At 43.8% G+C, this 21,169-nt stretch overlaps 1 protein-coding gene across 2 annotated transcripts in view; it reads right to left on the reverse strand.

Moving 5' to 3' along the window:
- EHBP1 (EH domain binding protein 1) overlaps window positions 1–21,169 on the reverse strand; it is a 238,442-nt gene that overhangs the window by 99,767 nt on the left and 117,506 nt on the right. For both annotated transcript variants that reach the window (XM_074150615.1, XM_074150614.1), the window contains one exon: window positions 16,387–16,573. In XM_074150615.1, the coding sequence (XP_074006716.1) occupies window positions 16,387–16,573 (187 nt within the window). The remainder of the gene's footprint in view (window positions 1–16,386; window positions 16,574–21,169) is intronic.

Below are 21,169 nucleotides of genomic sequence, written 5' to 3' on the forward strand. Positions count from 1 at the left end.
GTATTCACGCCACCTGCTGGGGCTCCACACAGAGCCCATGGCTCTTGCCAAAAGCACCAGGGACAACGTTGAGGAGTTTAAGGATGTGAAATTACTAAAACCTGGTCAGAAAGTAGACATCCGAATGGTGCACCCGCATGGTATTTCTCGACTCTTTTCTCCTGTATTGGGCAGGAAATATTTGGTCAAGCGACCATCTCAGACACAGTGAAGGTGAGACAAGTGGTGACGGCAGGCAAATTACGTGTCATCTGTGCACAAAACCAAACACATAAAAATGCCCAGAACTCAGAATCTGGAGCAATGTATTTCATTTGCTTGGGGACTGGTCACAGCACTTGCTTCCTCCAATAAAGGAAGGAAACATTCTCTTCAAAAAGAGCAAAGTGCTGTGAGGCAAATCACTTTATGTCCTATGTCTTGTAGGGGTTCTCAAACTCTAAATACTTGCAAAAAGACAGATTCTAAGTGTTTTTAAATCAACCAATTCTATGAACAAGGAGACCAGAAATCGAAAAAAAATTCCAGCAACCTGGAAGCTCTTATTTTAATTATTTTCTGGTTATTCCCTACTACTCATACCTATGTTACATTTGAAAACAATAGTAAATATGTAAATATAAAAAGATATTTTGCTAAAATAAAACGTAATTTTAGTAGGCAAACCCCCCAACTATTTTTTGTAGAAGTTTAATATCGTTGCTAGAAATAAATGCAAAATCAGTTAAATGCATTTGCAGAGAAAACACCTTCCCGTGGAAACACCATAAAAGCATTTTTTCATTTTTTCCTTTTTAAAAAAAAAACAAACAATGGTAATATTCCATTAGCATTTTAAGCACCATAGAAGGGCTGTGGTTGCAGTTAGAAGACTTTGGGATTTCAAAGATCTATTCGCACCAAAGCAAGGCAGGAAATGTGTCCCTCGCAAAGGCTTGGAAGAAGGTCACAGTTCCTTGTCTCAGAGGCGTTGATGAAGTGAGGGAGAAGGGAGATTTTGGCCGACCCACCAAAGACAAGGACGCTCTACTCTGACCTGTGGGTCACCCCACGAAGGACAACTGAGGAACTAGACGCTGCTCTGACCTGCCTCAGTTCATACTCGGGGGAATGTGGATGAAAAGATTTCACTGCTCGGGAACGTGATTCAGGAGCAACTGAAGGCCTTCCAATTTCTCATTGCCTTCAGTAGAGTCTCCGTTAAGTCTCATGAACTCTTAAAAAAAAAAAACAGGTGACTACTAATCGCAACCATCAGGCTGTTATTTCAAAATACATTTCTCAGGTTTTGCTCTTGTGAACGTGACAGCCCCTCACGCAACCGTGCACGCACAACCACGGCCAGCAGCTCTGGACGCATTTGTGAATACTGCGGGAGAAGGCTTGGGAACTATTTGAGAAATAGATCGGCATTTAAAAAAAAAAAAAAATCTGTTGAAAGACTCCTTTTTTGGGGATGGGAGATGTGTTCCGACCCCCGATTTACAGGGTACCCCCAGCTTGCCTCATGGAGCTGCGCTCCGGAGGAGGATGGGAAGAGGCAGAATAAGCTGTATCCAAAGATGTTTTACATCCTCTGAAATCCAAATGATTTTTCTCCAGAGAGACTGCCCCCTCAACAGTATAGCTCTCTTTAAAGCGCCATGGAGGCAATTTAATCAGTGAGCGCTTAACCAAGCTCTTAAATATTACAGTTGAACTTCTAATATATTAAGCTCACCAATGTTTTTCATAACATTAACAACATAATTTCCTTAATTAATTGTAGTTTCTAGCCAGCTCCTTTAAAGCCCTTTCACTGAGCTAGAGCACATGATTTCATTCATGCTTTAAAAGCTTTTTCCATACGTGCTTTTCAAAGCTGATTTGTCTGCATTACACATATGAACTATATTTAAAAATGTGTGCATTCTTCATTACTAAAAATTATTAAGTATCATTCAGGGATTAACACAACTGTCTACTAAAATGCAAAATAGCTCTTGTCAATAATGAAACCAAGTGAGTTTCAAAGAATTGGTTGCATTTAATAAAAGGTAACCGAATACTTCTATAGCGTACAAAAATATTCTCTAAATCAACCCAGAGAAAACCACATATGCATGTTCTATTTTTAACTGAGATGAAAAAAAAAATCAGTTTATCTAATAGGCACATAAAGTATAAAACTACTTAATATATATCAGAAAGAGTTCTTGCTTTAAATGTATTTGTAACCTTTTTTTTCCCCCTTTCTAGACCAGCGTCTATATAGAGTGCTTCCACTGTATGCAGCTGAGATCCATCTATATACTTGTCTATAGGATAAACCCAATAAAAAAAAATATTAGCAGGTTCTGGATTTTGTATCCAAATGACAAACTCTCCAGAGAAACATCATCTGCTTTTTCCTTATATTCCATTTATGTACTTTAAAATAACTCAGAGAAAAAAGGTGAATCTAGGCTGTGTTACCCCACACAAACCCCTCGGATGGCTCATATAGCGAGAGTCACAGGGAACAGTCATTCTCAAAGAGCAGGGGAAAAAAATTGTTTAAAAGGAGGCAGAGAGTCAAAAAAACACACAGGCAGCTCGACTTCAACAAAAACCTAGGATCACCCAGTTCCTTTGGATTGTTTTCTATTTATTTTCTTTTCTTTTAGGCGGTTAATTTTTTAGGAAATTGTTGGGATTTTTCCTACCCCCCCCCCCCTTTTTTTTTTTTCGCCACAGACACTCCCTTCAGGCAACCTTGCATCAACAATCCTCCCACGTTCAAAGTCGGCTACATCTGTTGCTCTTTCCCATTGTTGGAAATTCCTGCCTTAATCCTATTTGACTTTATTCATGCAAAGGTCATCCTGAATTCAACAAATGGAGGAGCGATAGCGAGCGCGCTGTTGAACATGGCTAAAAAATGCTGTTGTAGGACACGCAGCCAGTGTGCCGGCACTATCTCGGGAGCACCGCGCTTATTATGCGGCTCCCAGCCCTCGTGGCTGTGTCGCGGTATGAATTGGCAACGGATTTCTCCCAGCAGCTTAGGGATACAACCATTTCCCTCTAACCGGCCTGATTCTCTCCCCTTCAAAAGGTTTGCACTTCAATCGCGTTTCACCGGCGAGCGCAACACATGTATGTAATATCCGACTGTTTCCCGTGCCCACACGTGGCTTCTCTGTTTCTCCTGGTTTTTACCTCTCAGTACATCCAGCTTCACAAACCTACAAATCGGCCCCTCCATGACTAACGGTCATCACCATTTTAAACAAATGAGGCAAAAAAAAAAATAAATACTTTCACAAAGCAGAGCAGAACAGCTAATACAAACACCTTGCTTCAGGGCCACCATCAGGCCACAGATACGCTCACAGAAGCCATCTACTCTGGTTTCAGACTCAAGATTTCTCCGCCCGCAACACAAAAATACCCAATAAAAAAATTCTGCCTCAGAACTGTGATTTATTCCCAGGTTTCAGTATGTGACCACACAATCACAGAATCACAGAACGATATGGGGTTGGAAGGGACCTCTGGAGATCATCTAGTCCAACCCCCTGCCAAAGCAGGTCCACCCAGAGCAGGTTGCACAGGAACATGTCCAGCTGAGTTTTGAAGGTCTCCAGAGAAGGAGACTCCACCACCTCTCTGGGCAGCCTCTTCCAGGGCTGTGCCACCCTCACAGGAAAGAAGTTTTTCCTCATGTTCAGATGGAACTTCCCATGTTCCAGTTTGTGCCCATTGCCCCTTGTCCTGTCACTGGGCACCACTGAGAAGAGCCTGGCCCCATCCTCTTGCCACCCACCCTTTAGCTATTGCTCAGCATTGATGAGGTCCCCTCTCAGTCTTCTCCAGGCTGAACAGCCCCAGGTCTCTCAGCCTTTCATCATAAGAGAGATGTTCCATTCCCTTGATCATCTTCACAGCCTCCGCTGGACTCTCTCCAGTAGTTCCTCGTCCTTCTTGAACTGAGGGGCCCAGAACTGGACCCAGTGCTCCAGATATGGCCTCACCAGGGCAGAGCAGAGGGGAGGGATGACCTCCCTCCACCTGGCTGGCCACACTCTTCTTGATGCCCCCCAGGAGACCATTTGCCTTCTTGGCAAATACAGTCATCACATATACTTACATTAAAGAAATTCTAGTATTGGTGTCATTTTTAAAATAAAATATTAAAGAAGTACTTTTTGTTAGTTTGCCTACGTGCCATGCAACGATGCTGGCATTTTAATGGCACATAGCAATGATGTTCCCTTCCACTTCATCACACAATACACTCCACTGTTGGCTTTTCCAATTTCCAACAGAGATTTGTCATCTGTCAAGATGAAATAAAGCATATAAAAATACTGCCATTCCATACCTAAAGAAGGGAAGTAATAATTTATGATGAGAAATCTGAGTACTGTAATTTGTAAATATAAGTTTGTCCCGGTTTGAAGTAAAACCGAACCAATTTTCTGTTCTGTAACTTTACATCCTAGCTAGGCCTCTTCTAACTCTCTGAAATTAATGGTACATTGTGGAGAAAACTGCTCATTCTCAGAATGATAAGCCCAATGTTTGTGCTCCGTGCCAAGGAATGGTGTGCAGAGAGGCCCTTGCTTATACTTATTGCTGTAACAGCCAAGGGCAGCCAATTTCATTGTTTGCCCCCTTAGGGGATTGGAAACGGAAAAAACGTAGAGGGGTCACATCGGTGGGGAGGAGTGGACAGGAGAGGCGACCCAAACCTGACCAACTGGGGTATTCCATCCCATCTGCCCCATGCTCAGTATAAAAGCTGAGGGATCAAAGGGTCAGCCCCCTTCCTGCGATGGCCGACGTCCAGAGAGGACTCTGTCTGTTCATCTGCCTTTGATCCCGATCCGTGTGTTCCTGACTCCAGAGCTGGAATCCAATTCCCATTCGTCACTGAGTCCAGTCTGGGACTTCCCCAGTGCCTGCCAGTGACGTGACTGTCATCCTGGGAGCTCGATACGGTTTTGTATATATTGTATCTATTTCATTATTTTCTTCTCTATTTTTATTTTAATATTAATTCTTCATTAAAGTAGTTTAGTTCATTCTAAACTTCTGAATCTCCTTATCTCTTTCTCTCCTCTCTGTCTTTTGGGGGGGGGAGGGGGTGGAGGGGGGGGAAGGGCCATCTGTCGGTCTGGTTTCGGTAAATTCGGCCGAAACCACGACAAAGTCAAATATAAAAATATGAAAAGTGAGGCTTTGAATGTCATAACCCTGGTTAAATTACCAAACCTTTTTTGCACAAACGTTTTGCAGGAGTGCCAACTGTTGCCACCCAGAACCGCTATTTCCATCCATTTCGGTGGCAGCTGCGTTGCACCAACAATGTAGAGATACCTTAAAGAGTAATTACAAAACTGGTAAGAGCCACCAAGCATTTATCATCCTGTAAATTATGTGCATTACTTTGCAATGAAAAAAAATTTTTCTAGGATGGCCCTACCAGGAGACCTGTTATCTCTGCATCCCTACTCCTACTAAGGATCTAAAGAAGAAATAGTCAAATAACTTAAGTAGCAGCACCTGAAGTTGCCAAATCCAGTGTTCAGAAGTTGGGATATTACAGAATTATGGTTACATAGTCAATGTTAATTAATACCCTTTAGATATTTGCATTATGATACAACCTGTAAGTGCACTTCTTCCCCTAAAGCTCTCCCTCATAGAGAGCACTCAACAAATAACCTCACTGAATGAGACTGCCCAGTATTCCTATTTTTCTGAGTTATTAGTTGTTTGTCCTCATGCCTCCTCTGCTGCACGCTGCCTGGACCTTGAACTGAGCACGGTATCATTGATCTCATCAAAGGCCTTTTCTACAGTGTTCATCTTCATGGTATTTTAACCTAGAAGATTAAATATTTAATCCTCCAGACACCCTTGTGAGGCAGCAGTCCATTTAACCGAAGAAATAGTGAGGTCCACAAAAAACCCCAACTCCAAGTTACTGAAAGCTGTTGCTTTTGAGTCCTCAGTCTGAGCCACCCAAGTTCTGGCCTTAGAGAGAGCTGCTTGTTTTGTGACACTTCATGTGCCATGGAACAGCACTCTCTCAGCTGCCTAGCACTTGAGTCAAAATTTAATTTTGACAACTTTATTGACTAATTTTGAGTAAATTATTGACTTGTCTGGTTTCGGACCTCAAATTTCCCCTCTACTCTGCACTGGTGAGGCCACAACTGGAATACTGCATCCAGTTCTGGGCTCCCCAGTTCAAGAGAGACAGGGAACTACTGGAGAGAGTCCAGCGTAGGGCAACTAAGATGATTAAGGGATTGGAGCATCTCCCTGATGAGGAAAGGCTGAGAGAGCTGGGGCTCTTTAGCCTGGAGAAGAGAAGGCTGAGGGGAGACCTTAGCTATGTTTACAAGTACCTAAAGGGTGGGCTGAAGGAGGATGGAGCTGGACTCTTTTCAGTGGTTCCCAGTGAGAGGACAAGGGGCAACAGGCACAAGCTGGAACATGGGAAGTTCCATTTAAATAGGAGGAAAAGCTTCTTTCCGGTGAGGGTGACAGAGCCCTGGAACAGGCTGCCCAGGGAGGGTGTGGAGTCCCCTTCTCTGGAGATCTTCAAGACCTGCCTGGATGCAGTCCTGAGTGATGTGCTCTGGGCAATCCTGCTTCAGCAGGGGAGCTGGACTAGATGATCTCTAGAGGTCCCTTCCAACTCTGACAATTCCGTGATTCCATGATTCCATAACTCTGAAGGAAGCACCTCTCTTGGAGGTGAATTGACTACAGAACAGCACCTAAATCTTTTTTGGCAGCAGCTCAACTGGCTTGTTGCTAGAAAACGGGCATAAAATGCTTCCATCAGAATGGCAGAAAGCAGTGGAGAGACCAAGGAAGGGCTTGGTTTTACCTACACTCCCGATGCCTAAAAATTAACTCATCTTGGCACCAACCACGGGAATAATGTGGAGACAACAGACACCACCCTCCACCAATTTACACCCATATAGCCACCTGCAAGGAGAAGGAGGGGACCAAGCGAGGCTGCAAAGAAACAAAACCTGGTACGTTATTAACGCTGACAACTGCTACAGTAAAACCACCCGGGCAAAACAAGCCATGTCCAGCTCAGAAAGAATCAATCGCTTTGGTACCCTAAGGAGACCACTCAGCAGCAAAAACCTACTCGTAAAAGCGTGAATCTCCAACACTTCCACACCGTATCTGACATACTTCTTGGGGTCCTCACGGACAGTAAAAAGTTGTCCCTTCTGCTGGTTTCTTTTGTGACGGCTCACGGACAGGTTATCACATGTTACACACGACTACTTGTACCAGTTTTTACGAAACCGCTAATTACATAGGTAGAGCAAAGCGAGGGATCTCCATTTTGCTGCACAACTCCCTCCATCGACGCTCCTACTCTATACCCCCATCTCCTACTCAGAGACACCTCTAGTGGACACCTCTAGGAAGAAGGTACCTGAGGCAGTTGGGTGATTCAGTCCCAAAAGGGGATCCAGTTTAGTAAGGATCAGTCCTGGGAACTCTTACTCACGTAAGCAGTCAATAAAACTTCTTACGGCTCCAGAGAATTATTGAAACACTAGATTTTCTCCACAATATGCACTTATATTTGTTCTATCGCTTGTCCGGGTTTTGATGCGACAGAGGGATGCAGTCACCTCCCATCATCGTGGTTCCAAGACAAAAATCAGACTGAAAACCACCATGGAATGAAAGCCCATTTTCCCTAGAAAGATGCAATTTTTAAAAGTCACTTTTTAAAAGCCCACACTTGCAGTTGAGTTTCAAATCCTCAGATTGTACTGTACTGTTAAGAATCTCTGCCTTCAAAAGTATTTTTTTTTTTTTTACACATATGGCCTAGAGACAACACGTTAGATAATTTTATTTTAAAAATTACTAGTATATATGCACGTATGTGTGTGCATGTATATAAAATGCTTTCCCATTGGTGAACATTCCGCTCACCAATGAAACAGAAATATAAGAAACACTATCTAGAAGCTGTAATAATTAGCTATCTGATAATTTGCAATGATATACTGCATCCCTACTGCCATCTGCATAAACAGCACCCCCTTCTTCATCAAATTATTTGACTTGCACAAAACCAGTAAAACCAGAGAATAAGAGAGTTTAATTTCCTTATACTGGCAGAGTAACCACATTTAGTGCATAGGAACTTGGACGATTAAAGAAATTTTTTTTTAAAAAAATAGTTCTGCTGCAAAGACAAGCAGATAGAAAGTCAAACCACGAAAGACATTTGGAAGCTTCACCTAAGGCTGCGTTTTTGATTTTAGGAGGGTGCTTCCTGGCAGCACTGGCCTGAGGACTGGTGGATCCTTACACCCTGCCAGCAGCAAAAGCCCCAAGCCAGCGCGGCTGTGACACAAAGGGTACATCTCCCAGCCGAGCGATGACCACGCTGCCACCGAAGGGGACTGTCCTGTGGAGTCCCTGGGTGGGTGTCACGCTCCTGGGACTCACAGAACTCCCATTCGGTGCTGGGGCTGGCACCAGGTGGGAAGGCGAGAAGTCAGAGAGGGACCGAACGCAAGGCGGCACATCCCAGCCCTGAAGCGTGCGTCAGTCGGGGACAAGAGGAAGATACTCTTCAGCCCACACCTTCAGCGAAATGGAAAACTACTACGCTTTGCATTCGGGAATGAGCAGTTCACTCCTCAGACGAGCACATATTTTAACAAGGTTGTTTTATGTCCAAACACTGGCTAATAGTAAGGAACACAGACGAAGCATGTGGCTAGTAAGGTTGACAAACACCATTTAAAACTCATGCAACCAGTGATAAGAAATTGCCAAAGTATTGTATAAAATAGGGAGCCTCTTTTATTATTTAACACTTGAAAAGCTGCGAGTTTAATGAATTGTCTGTGCTGCAATATGATTATCTCATTATCTCACCATTCACATTATGTGTGTGCCTTGCCTTTCTTCCTATTAAAAGATAAAATGTCTTAGGGCTGTATGCAAAGGCAGATTTCCTCAGAGTGCCTTTTTTTACACAAGTTCATAAAAGCAGCTGTCTTAAAATTCTGTCCGCTACCTCCCAAGTCTTCCTTGGGCTTGGTGAACTATCTGTCTGCAGAGGAAGTGACAAAGATCTCATGCCAATGAGCTGCACAATTCCTCTGCAGCTAACGTGAAGCTGGAAAGGAGCAAAATCATTAAGGAAGATGTTCCAGAGAGCCAGGAATTCTTTACCTGAATGGACAATGGAGACACTCTTGATACCAAGAGACACTGAGTGATCTTCACCTACCGGGTGAAGTTCAACGTAATTTCTCCCCTTGGCTGCGTTACTGCATCTGTGTATTAAGGTGAGCTCTTCCTACTCTTCAGTCACATAAGGGTGATAACGCTGGGGTAAACAGGAGTGGAAAAAGTGAGCAACTGGAGCCTATGGCACCTCTGAGACCTTGGAGAGCTGTGCCTACTACTACACTGAACGTTACTTTCCTCTCCTTCCAGTAATCAGGAGCATTGCAGACACAGAACAGATTACAAGGGATACTGGATGGAAATGGGTTATTACACACCATGCAGAAAAAGGATTCTGTATTTCTTATCGCATGTTTCCTATAAATATGTTTCATTAGAGCTTAAACCAGCTAGCTTGCCCGGCACGAGAGGGCAGATTATCGCTGGACATGCAAAACAACTCATTTTGCTTTAAAAAAGAAAGAGAAAGCAGACATTAAACAACGATGGTGACAACCAGAAATGTTATTATTGGTTTTGAACTATTACGTGAACGCATGTTCTCCTTTTCTGCCAGCGCAAAAGGCCATCACAAGCTCTTGCCCACAAGCAATAAACTTAATGCCTGGGTTTTCATGACTATCAGCAACACCGTGACTTTCACAAAGGTGAGAATGGTGTATACCTTAATACGACAGACTGAAGCTTACTTATTATCCTGTCCTAGTGCGATGCACTTTCGTCAGTCGTCAGGCGTAACTCAAAAACCAAGGTGGGGCTCAGAAAGCCTCCTGTGGCCTGATATCAATTCCCCGTCTGTTCACATCACCACATATTGTCAGAGATGCATCATGTCGTGGTTTTGGCTGGGATGGAGTTGACTTTCTTTCCAGCAGCTGGGTTTGGCTTTGGGATGAGAAATACGTTTGATGGGGCACTGGTGGGTTTGCTTGTTGCTGAACTCTCAAGGCCTTTTCCTTTCCTCACACGGCCCCACCAGCGATGGGCTTGGGGGGCACGAGGGGATGGGAGGGGACACAGCCGGGACAGCTGATCCCAACTGGCCAAAGGGCTATTCCATGGCATGTGGTGTCATGCTCAGCACATACAGCAGGGGGAAGGAGGAGGAAGGAGGGATGTCTGGAGTGATGGCGTTTGTTTTCCCAAGTCACCGATCCGCATGATGGAGCCCCGCTCTCCTGGGGATGGGAGGCAGTGAAGGAACTAACTGTTTTGCTTTGCTTGCACACATGGCTCTTGCTCTACCTGTTAAACCGTCTTTATCTCAACCCACAAGTTTCTTCCTCACTTTTCTGATCCTCCCCCCAACCCCAACTGGGGGGTGGGAGCGAACAGCTGCCGTTAAACCATGACACACCTATTTCCAAGACCAGAGTACAGGAGTTTCATTTACTGAGATATCCTGGGTAGCCAAGTAGGAAGCTGTGAGATGGAGATCCCTGTGAGCTACCAAAGCCCGGGCTGATGAGTCCAACACACCTGCAAACAGCCAGGTTGTAAAGCATGTGTCTCATGAAACACAGGTTTCCAGACTCTGAAGACTGGAGAAAGGACATGAAACCAATCTGGAGTCACCAAACATAATGCAGGGAAAAGAAAAGATACTGAGACTGGCTGAGATTTCAGCCCATTGAAGCTGCTATGTACATTTATTTTAATCAGCCAAAGCCATGATGGGCACTGACGTGTGTGCTGTGCACTGCTCCGACACCACTTTTAGAGCCTGAATTTCTTTGTTCAATTTTTTTCCCACAAAATCAACAACAGGTGGAAAAAATGTAAAGTCTCCATCACCTCCGTGACAGGCAGAACCCGGTTGCCCAAAGCCATGTCAAGAACACGTGTGACAGTAACAAGCGCAACAAGGCTTCCGTTGGGCTTGACAGCACCGTACCGGGTTGATGACTGAAGAGCTTAATGACAGCTCTGCAGTTTGTTTGTCAGACTCACCTAAATACAGACAGCACACCATGGTCTTCAAGCCATTGGAGACGATTAACTGTGGGATAATTCCAGGCTTTCAGACTTTGCATTTTTAAGCTCTCTCTGATGACTCGGATGAGTTTAGAGCAGACATGGAAGGAAGACAGGAGAGAATTAAGATACTCTTTTAGGATGTGCAAGTAGGTAATAATATTTGGAAAGAAAACTTCCTCCAAATCCAGATAAGGCAAATACTGAGCTAATACTATGGGGCCAAGAGCCGGCTGGACCTTTATGGAGGGCTAGATCCTGCCTTATCTCTGACAGATAACTGCCCCTTCCTCACCAATACATGTTGACATGGGAATCTCTGAGTGATCAAAAGGGAGGACATTAAAGAGGCTGGGAAAGGGTTTGCTACTACAGTTAACTGACTGCTCAGGGAAGCAGTGCAAGGCTAACATCTGAAGAAGATCAGATGAATATTGGAGATATTCAGAAGCTTTCTGGACACAGACCTGGGCAACAAGCTCTAAGAGGTCCTGCCTGAGTAGGGAGAATGGACCAGATGACTTCCAGAGGTCCCTTCCCACCTCAACCCCTCTATGAACAATGTGAATAATGGGCAGAGAGGTGTGTTGGAAATGGTCAAACGATGGCAGGTGGGATGATCTTCCAGGGGTTAAAGAAGCAGATGTGTCCCCTGCGCAGAACTATTACAAAAAGGGCAAGACTCAACCAGTAGTGCTCATGAGCTCAGCCGACCTCATGTAGACTAAACCTCTCAGGTTTGGGGCAGGCAGAAACAGCTTCACTTGCCCTCTTTTCTCACATCTGAAATTTGTTAAGGAAAGGTAAGGGGACATCGAGTGAGGCAACGTCTGTGGGGAGGAAAGAGGCGAAAGGCAAGCTCTGCAGCAGTGGGAGACACTGTTATGGTTATAACTGCTTCAGGCACATGTAGTTGAGAACAACCATTTCAAGGCAAATATAAAAGTTAAATACTGTCAGTATTTAGTATCATCACCTGTCTTTCTGACCAACAATAATGTATAATTTTCTGGGCAGTAGGTTTTTATGTCAGTCTCCCAGTGAGATCTAGTCTTTGCTTCCAACTCTAGACCTACCATTTTCATGGCTATTAAAGTTAATGCCTCTTTAATAGTCTCATATTCTACCTTTACTGATCATCGAGTTCCTCAAAGTTAACACCAACTCATGACTCCACCCTGGAGCACCCTCTCTATCCTGGGGACACCAGGCATGACGCTCAATACCAGCAGAGCAGAAGACACTTCCTGGAATTTTCTGCCTAGTTTTACATGAAACTTATACACAGAATTATCTCGTACAACATAAATCTCTGAACAAAGCAACTAGGAGGAGTTTGATTTTTGTGGTGTCAGGAGTAATAGGGGTAATTAATTGTGGATATGATTCCAGGAAAATCTAGAAATAGCATTCAGGTGTTAAAAGACCAAACAACTCCCTTCAAAGAAGGCCTTGTGCAACTGACTTAGATGCATTAGATTAAGTCTGTTCTCAAATGACACGTCCAAGACTTCTGACTGCTAAAAATTCATTATTTTATTCTTCTCTTTCATTACAGCAGACACTGCTGTTATAAATTAATAAAACATACCCACACACACAAAAAAATCAAGTGTGGGCAGTCAGGTGTCCCTCAGGCAAGAAACACTTTCCACCACTACTTGAGTAATGGTAAAGTGCTGGATTCGGGCTATGATGTTTCAACAGCAAACACAATTGCACTTCTGTGGAAGTGTTTCTCTACCCTGGATGCCAACGCTGGAAGGCTCTTTGCAGCTGAACACCAAACCGAGCAATTTTGGTGTCCAGCCATACCCTAGGGATTTGATCTTTGGGTGTGTACTGAGGAGAATATCAACCTTTCTCGCCCTACTTTTAAATTGGCATTTAAATTCCTAGGAACTTCGCTACTGTTTTCAGCATCTAAATGTTTGGGATTTTTTTTAACAGGGTAACATAATTTCAAGTATTTGCAAACTGTATCTCGAGTAGGAATCTGTCATGTGTTAAATAATCTTTCAGGAGCAATTTCCACCTAATAGGCTTGCCAGCATATAGATGTTAATAACAGCATTTGTATTTTTTGCGTTCAGCAAATGTGATGAACACCATCAGCATGTGAAGGAAAACTGAGCTCCAAATAGTCTGTCAAAGATTTGCAGAAGCTTTTTTTGGGAGTTTTTTTCCTTAAACTTTAAAGTTCTAACATTAATGTTGCCTTTGTGTATTCTAAGGATGAGCATTTCTGCTCTGCAGCCACTTCCCATGAAGACAACCAAGGCAGGGAACTGAACGTGTTGGGACACTTCAGTTCTGGTCAGGCTTTCCGTGCACAGCAAACTTGGACAAAACACCGAATAAGATATGTTATTTAACCTCCCCTTACCTAAGTTTACCTCCATGGGACTATTCCCCCCGCATAAGGGCGTGTGCTAAGTTCATGTTTGTTTAGTGCCTATACCTTTTGATGGGTTTTTTTTTCAGAGTTGCTGAACATTGTCACTATTATTGAGTAATAAACAAACAATTTATTTGTGCCAACAGTCCAAGTCCTACCCGGGCACTATTTTGTACTACAGCATGAGGAAATTGTTTAATTTTCTTTTCTTTTAAATGCCAGTACTTTTCCGAATTTCAAAGAGCATTCCAAGTAAAGTGCTTTTGATGTAATGTTATTAGATCACCTCGGAGCGAAACAATTCAAGCACAGAAAAAAAACCCCTGTGCTCACAGAAAGCTTTCTGCATTGCAAATGACCGTACAATATTTTAACACACCCAGCCACTGAAACTTTCCACTCGAGCTGTAACAGGGCTTTGCTTTTTCATCCTCAGCACAGGAAGGACATGGACCTGTTGGAACGAGTCCAGCAAAGGGCCACGAAGATGCTGGGAGGGCTGGAGCCCCTCTGCTGGGAGGACAGGCTGAGAGAGTTGGGGGGGGTTCAGCCTGGAGAAGAGAAGGCTCCGGGGAGACCTTAGAGCCCCTTCCAGTCCCTCAAGGGGCTCCAGGAAAGCTGGGGAGGGACTCTTGATCAGGGAGAGGAGCCATAGGATGAGGGGGAAGGGTTTGACACTGAAAGAGGGGAGATTGAGATGAGATCTGGAGAAGAACTTCTTTTCTGTGAGGGTGGTGAGAGCCTGGCCCAGGTTGCCCAGAGAAGCTGTGGCTGCCCCATCCCTGGAGGGGTTCAAGGCCAGGTTGGAGGGGGCTTGGAGCAACCTGGTCTGGTGGGAGGTGTCCCTGCCCAGGGCAGGGGGTTGGAACTGGGTGATCTTTAAGGTCCCTTCCAACCTAAACCATTCTATGATTCTATATAATAAACCAGGACACCACGTCTGCTGTGGAGCCTTCCCTAATGGTCTTGTGTCCTCCAAAATCTTGTAAAAAAACCCAACTAATTAAAGCTTTCTGTACCACAGAAGGTCAGCACAGAGTTCCATTCTCCTTCCTTCGATATTCGTTAGGGTGAATGAATATCCAAGTTTCAGCACGGGGACCTTTGCTGCTCTGGGCTGTGTCTCAGCAGCGGGGGCAGAGAGGTGGGGGGGCTGCACCGCAGTATTTGGGAACTAACACCCTGCATAAGAGCAGGAACCACCCAACTGTCTTTCATACCAGCACGGTCTTCTCACAGCGATTTCAAATCCTGCATCTTTTCTTAATCAATTCCAGCTTTCAGACAGTCTAAACCTTGGTCTGGGGTAGACAAAACCAATGGCAGCCGAACTCAGCAGTGACACATTATTTGAGCACAACGATAAAGCAGAGAGATGTATTTCCTTGGATGCAGACCTGTAAAAAAACCTCTCCAACCATGAGCAACAGGGGCACAACCTCCATCAAGCCAGCTGATAAAATCTCCTCCGCAGACATCACTTCTCTGCCGGGTAGTACCAGAATGCTTTACTTTGGCCACTTTGCTTTGACACAAGGGCCAGAAATCAAATAACGTGCAATATTTTTTCAGACAGAAACTCCAGCAACAGGATCGAACCCCAGCCCAGTGCACTATAAAACTGTTACGCTCTGATTTAATATTTCCCAGGTTGTGGTTTTGCATAGAAAAAGTAACTTGTGAACTGTGCTTGCGGCCTTATCATGTTGTTTTGTTTTGCTATGGTGCAGACACAGGTTAGATTTCTAGTCTCGTACTCTTTACCCTGAGTGGTAAAATGACAGCAAGATCAGAGCCTGGGGGGACAAGGACATGCCAGCAATCTGGCTGAATAATTAAGCAACCAAATGATAGGTATGACAAGTAGTTTCATCCAATTCTTAAATTAAAGTACAGCAGCTCCAGCACAAGGCAAACCAGACAATAACACGCGTAAGTTGGGAGAGGTGTGCTGGAAGGGAAGCCTTCTGTTCTCATCTCCCTGCCCTTCACAACGAGCAGCCAGCAAGTATCACATCCATTTTTGAGAAGAGCCCATTAACATATACTAGTAAACGCCAGTTTTGTTCAAAAAAGCACAAGCGTTGCTAACTGCTGAACCACTGGAGCTGAAATTCACACACACAGAAATTAGCTGTCGGAATTCTAAAACTAAACTATGCCACCCATTGCCCTCTTCCACGGAAGTTAACTCCTGTTTTCCCTCAGCAAACACAGATGTGAGTGCATACGTAAGTACGCTCAGTCTGGATGTTCCTAATAAACAGCTAATCTGACTTATGGTAGACTGTCTTTTTAAGTTGTTTTTTTTTTTTTTAAATTACTTCGACATACCTAAGGAATTGGACATATATAAATCCCAACAAAAATAAACAGTATCCAGTACTAAGCTCTTAAAACCCAGCTTTATGACAGAAATGTGGAGACAGACTCTTCAACAAGGGCAAGGCTTAGCGGCATTACAATAGATCAAGACAGAGCATTGTTCAACATGATTTTCTTCCTTCTCGATGGCATCTCCAGCTGTCCTGTAACATTTGTTACTTGACGACTCTTTTCTTTGAAACGGCAGTTGCTGTTACCATTGTCATTAAATCCTTAAAGAAAAAATACAAGCTCCTACTGCTGCTCTCTCCCTATGAAGCAGCGAGTCAACAGAGATGAGCCAACACTTATTAAGTATAAACAAAGCTTTCAAGACGGCCTGCAGAAATAAATAGGATGTCTCCAAGACACACAAAGGTACTGTTAATAACAAAGCCAAAATTTTGGTATGGAAAACCTACCTTAGGAGAAGAAGAAAGCTCTCTCGATGTGGGAACAGCTGACATGTTCTCACTCACGCCTGTCTCCGTCTTTGGCAAGAGGTTTGGTGGTTCAGGAGCCTTTCTTTTCATCTTCTTTTCTGGTTCTTGCAGCGGAGCAACTTTAATTAAAGCAGGGCTGGATTTTGGTTCATAAAACGGATTTGATCTAATTAAAAGAAGGGAAACATATTTCTTTGCTATCTCCTTGGAATTCAAACCGAAAACAAGACCTGTTCTGGGAAGTCAATGACTGAAACGCTTTTATTACCCCACATAAGAATATATTTGCCTTTACATGCTTTTAGATAATACTTTTTTGTATGATTTAAAGAGTGAGCTATAACAGTTAAAACAGCATTTCTAGAAATTTTACGAAGTCCTGTAAATAACAGAAATGTTATCAATTGCATAAAGCTAACTCTTCAGTTATCCTCAGCTATCTATCAAAGAGTGATATCAGCAATCTGTATCCTGCTAAGGATACTTACAGGAATCTTCTTTCCACTGAACTATTTTATTCATTATCTTTGCTTTTTCACATTTTGCCATCCAAAACTGGATGCTTAATTACAAAATGGGTATGTTAATTAGTTCCTTTCGAGTCCATACTTCCCTGGTGAGATACATGTATCGTGTATCTCAGACCACGTTTATGTAAGGAAGTCACTGCAACTCCCAAAGCTCGATCTGCATACAGGTATATAAAGCGTAACTGACCACGACAAACAACCTCAGCCCCTTGAATTCAACCCCAGATGGAAACAATAACGCACACAGCACCAGACGAGAGCCTACCTCGCTAGATCCATTCAGGAATTGCCTCTCCGGAGAAGAGTCAGGAGCTAATGGACACCCTTTACAAAGAAATACAACAGCCAAATTTGGGCACAAGTGGAAACCCAACTATTCATCCAGTTTCTTTTCACACCACACCAAATTCCTCTCAGTTCTGTGTCCTTTTAGGATGCAAATACGTCTTTCAGTCTCAGGAACTGATTTTAGGATTTATTTTAATGTAGTTTATCGCCATCCGCTTTTCACTGAGAAAAAGCAAGCAACGAATAATCCCACTGCAGAAAAGAAGTCTCCTTCTACACAGCGCATAAGGGAAGACCACGCTTAAAAACTCCAGACTGTTCTGAAAATCTGCCATTGTTACAGGGGAAGAGATCTAAATCCAGATGCCAAAGGGAAAGGGAAGACTAACACTAAAATAACTCATCTGCCGGCTGAAGGCAACTTTGGGGTGTTCCCACTTTGCTGCCCATCAAGCACGAAGCCACCAGTGCAATTCAAGCTGAAGGCAACACCAAAACACGGAGTTAAATGGATAGGGATGAGTGTTTTCTGTGGGAGGCAGTGGAGAAAGAAGGGGGTACAGGCTGGAGCGGAGAAGGCACCGAGCTGTCAGGAGCTCTGGTTTAGCCGACAGCTCAGCTCCACTGTCTTCAGACACTGGGAAGTTCAAAGGGAGGTGAAAATGAAGATAAAGGCTGAAGAACAAGGAGTTCTACGGGAGAGCACAAGGTTTTCTTCAGTTCAACCAGTCGGTGTGCTGAACAGCCAACAGACATGGCACGATTAGCAGGGAAGCCATTTACCACCACGCACTTGGAATTAGAAAAGTTGACCCGTAAGGTGTTAAAAGGAATTTGGTGCGAGAAAAAAAAACAAACATCAATGAGAGTAAAAAGTTTGGAAGAACAATCTTTTGAATTTTTATGCTGCGGGACTGTCTGTGCATAATCTTGAAGAACTGTCCCCTACTGCAGGCACCAGGAGAAGGGCTAAAGGAGCCAAGCGACTGCCTTTTTTTCCCTAGAGAAGACCGTGCTTGAAAGCTAGGCTCAACCCTCGTACCTGGGTCATAGCACAGACAGAACACACACACACACTATTTCCCACCTTCCCCTCTCCACTGCTTTTAATTAATCTTAGAAATGTTTAGAAAGATTTGTGAAAAATTAATTTTAATGCAGAAAAAACAACAACCCTGGTTCTTGCCCAAAGAGGCTACAAATTTGGAAGAGTTTGGAAGCAGAGTTTGGTCCAACAGCTCCTCCCTGGCTGTACTGGGAACTAAGCACGGGAAGAAGTCTGGCCCAAAAAAGCCTTAGCTGAAAAATATTAAAGCACTTTTCTCCGAGGTCGGCTCCCATACTTTTTGCTTTGGCGAAGTTATTTAATTGATCCACACAATATGGTTTGCCCAAAGAGTTACTGGACTGTCCACCATAAAATTAAAAAAACCCAAACCTGACAAACCACCTGGCATTAAGGTGCCACTGGCAGAGTGTGGTGGCTTGTGGCTTCTTGTGCAACAGGCAGCTTCGAGAGATGGCAACTCCATCGTCTTTCCAATTAGACGGCATTATTCTCAGCCATGCAATGATTAACGAGATAAGAAGCCACAGAGCCAAATAATACTGAAAGCAAGTTTTATTCTGACCAATTGACAAATTACTTTGATCAGTGTTACTGGTTAACCGGGAAAAAAAAAATCAACATTTTATTGCGGAGGAAAACCAAAGGTGTCGGTGTGGTAGGGTTAAATGATCAGGCAATATTCCCAACCAGAAGTACTAGGGCTGAAAGCATTATACTTCGAGTAGCTGTGAGCTAAGCTATTTTCAAATAATTAAAGGCATAATTAAAAGCAAGGCATGCTGTCCTTTATTAACAGGTAGCCACCTCCCATTCTGATTTTAATGTATCAAATTCAAAAAGGCAAAAGCAGAATTTTACACCAACATTCAAATGCCCCAAACTAACACAAGGAAAACGTGTTCCTTATCTCTAGCTGGGGGATGAGAAACGAAAGCAGTTTTCCAGCAGTATATGAGTGCTGGATCATCTAAGTCCCTCTGCACCAGGCAGCGCTTCCACATGCTTCTGCTTGTGACCAGGCTTTGCTTAGGTGTGTTTCGAAATCTTATCTCCACAAGCATTAGCGAAATGTGTCTCAATTAAGGCGATCACCCAAGGGCAGTCCTTCAGGGAGGTGCAGTGAGGGCAAGGACCTTCTCCAAGATCACACTGGGGTCAGAGTTCGGCTCTTGGGGCGCTTTGGGCAAGCTCCCGAGTCCCGAACGAGAACCTGGGCTCTGCCAGAGCCGAGTGGGACAGGGGTCCTGGTGCCAACCCACGTGTCCATGCTCCCACCACACATGGCACCACTTCACACAAGACACAAGAGGAAAATGCCGAGCGGCGCGTCGAGTAAACTCCCGCTTGAGACGCAGGGATAAAAATACATCGCTATTCCTGAGAGACAGCAAACGTCTTTCAGGAGCCTTCCTGTTTCTCACACCTTCCATCAGGTCCAAAGGCACTCCTGGGGAAAGCACTGGACCGGCGGCAGCCAAAAATTATCAAAAACTACCCAAACCAAACTAAAACCCAAGGTGTTAGGAGAGAGGTTGAAAGTAAGACGCAAAGGTTTCTAATGCCGCGATATGACTCGGTTGTTCAGCCTCGCCTCGAATACACTGCTCAGGCCAACTCAACACATCTTAAAATAGATACACAGCAGAAGAAACAACAGGGTCCAGAGACGTGCGGTGAAAATGATTAGAGGGATGAAGAGACTTCTGTATGAAGAGAGATTGATAAAGTTAGCACCATTTAACTCAGGCAAGCGACACGTAACAGTGAACACGTGAGAGAGATACCCGACACAGCAACTGCTCACTGCAGATAAATCCAACGCTGCTAATTGCTGTTTTGATAAGCCAGCAGAAGAGACCATGTATGGGACTGGAAAGGTAACTTATTTACAATCAATCAAAGGAAACACATTTCATATGAGATCTCGTTTTCTTGTGGAACTCTCTGCCAGAAATTGACACTGAAGCCTAGACTTTAATAGGATTTGGAAGAAGATTAGCCACCTACGTACATAATAAAAGCTTCAATATTCACATTAGATAAGAAACAATGCACATCTGGACATAAATCCTCATTATTTAGGGCACACAAAAACTACCAGCTGGCACTGCCTATGGAAATCTTTCCTCTGGTGCTCACCATACCACACCTTAGCAGAAACATTCTACTGAAAAATTTGAAAATTAATGATAAGAGGTAAAGCGTATTAGTGCCCATGGGCATGAGTATCACAAGTCTTGTGTTCCTAGGCTGGAGCTTTATTATTACACCTGTTCCTCGAGCGCATTTCAGTATAAAGATTCAAAGGTTCTCCTAGTCACACTTCTAGCCAGCACACTTAACAAACGGTCTCCACGTCCTTTTCAATGACATGGTGCTCCTGTGACCCAGGAGGAGAACATGAAGAGGAAGCTCCTTGTGGGATCAGGACATAAAAAACTTATGTAAAAGACATAAAAATCTATTTTACGGTGTCTTCTGAGTCCTCATCCTTCCATCTTTCCATGGGACAACACTTTTAGAATGAAAACACAGATCAGATCACCACACTGTGCTCTTAAGACAGAGGCAGTGCCCTGATGAATGGAGCTGGCAGAGACATCATTCCCCCAATGCCCCTTTTTCTTTCTCTTCCACCCCCTCCCCATCCCCGAACGAACAACAACAACAACAAATCCATGGACACAGAGCTTTAAAAGAGAAAAAACCCTGCAGGGTCCTTTATACATTTCTATTAGAGTCCCTGGGAATCCCTCAATTTCCTAGAACACAGCTAGAAACAGAGAAACACGAAGATGATGATACGACACCTGCATTAATATTAAATATGAAAGCAGTGCAAATGTCATGCCATGATAAATCTCATTAAATAATG

The sequence above is a fragment of the Numenius arquata genome, chromosome 7 (assembly GCF_964106895.1).
Source record: "Numenius arquata chromosome 7, bNumArq3.hap1.1, whole genome shotgun sequence".
In the NCBI taxonomy this organism is placed as follows: domain Eukaryota; kingdom Metazoa; phylum Chordata; class Aves; order Charadriiformes; family Scolopacidae; genus Numenius; species Numenius arquata.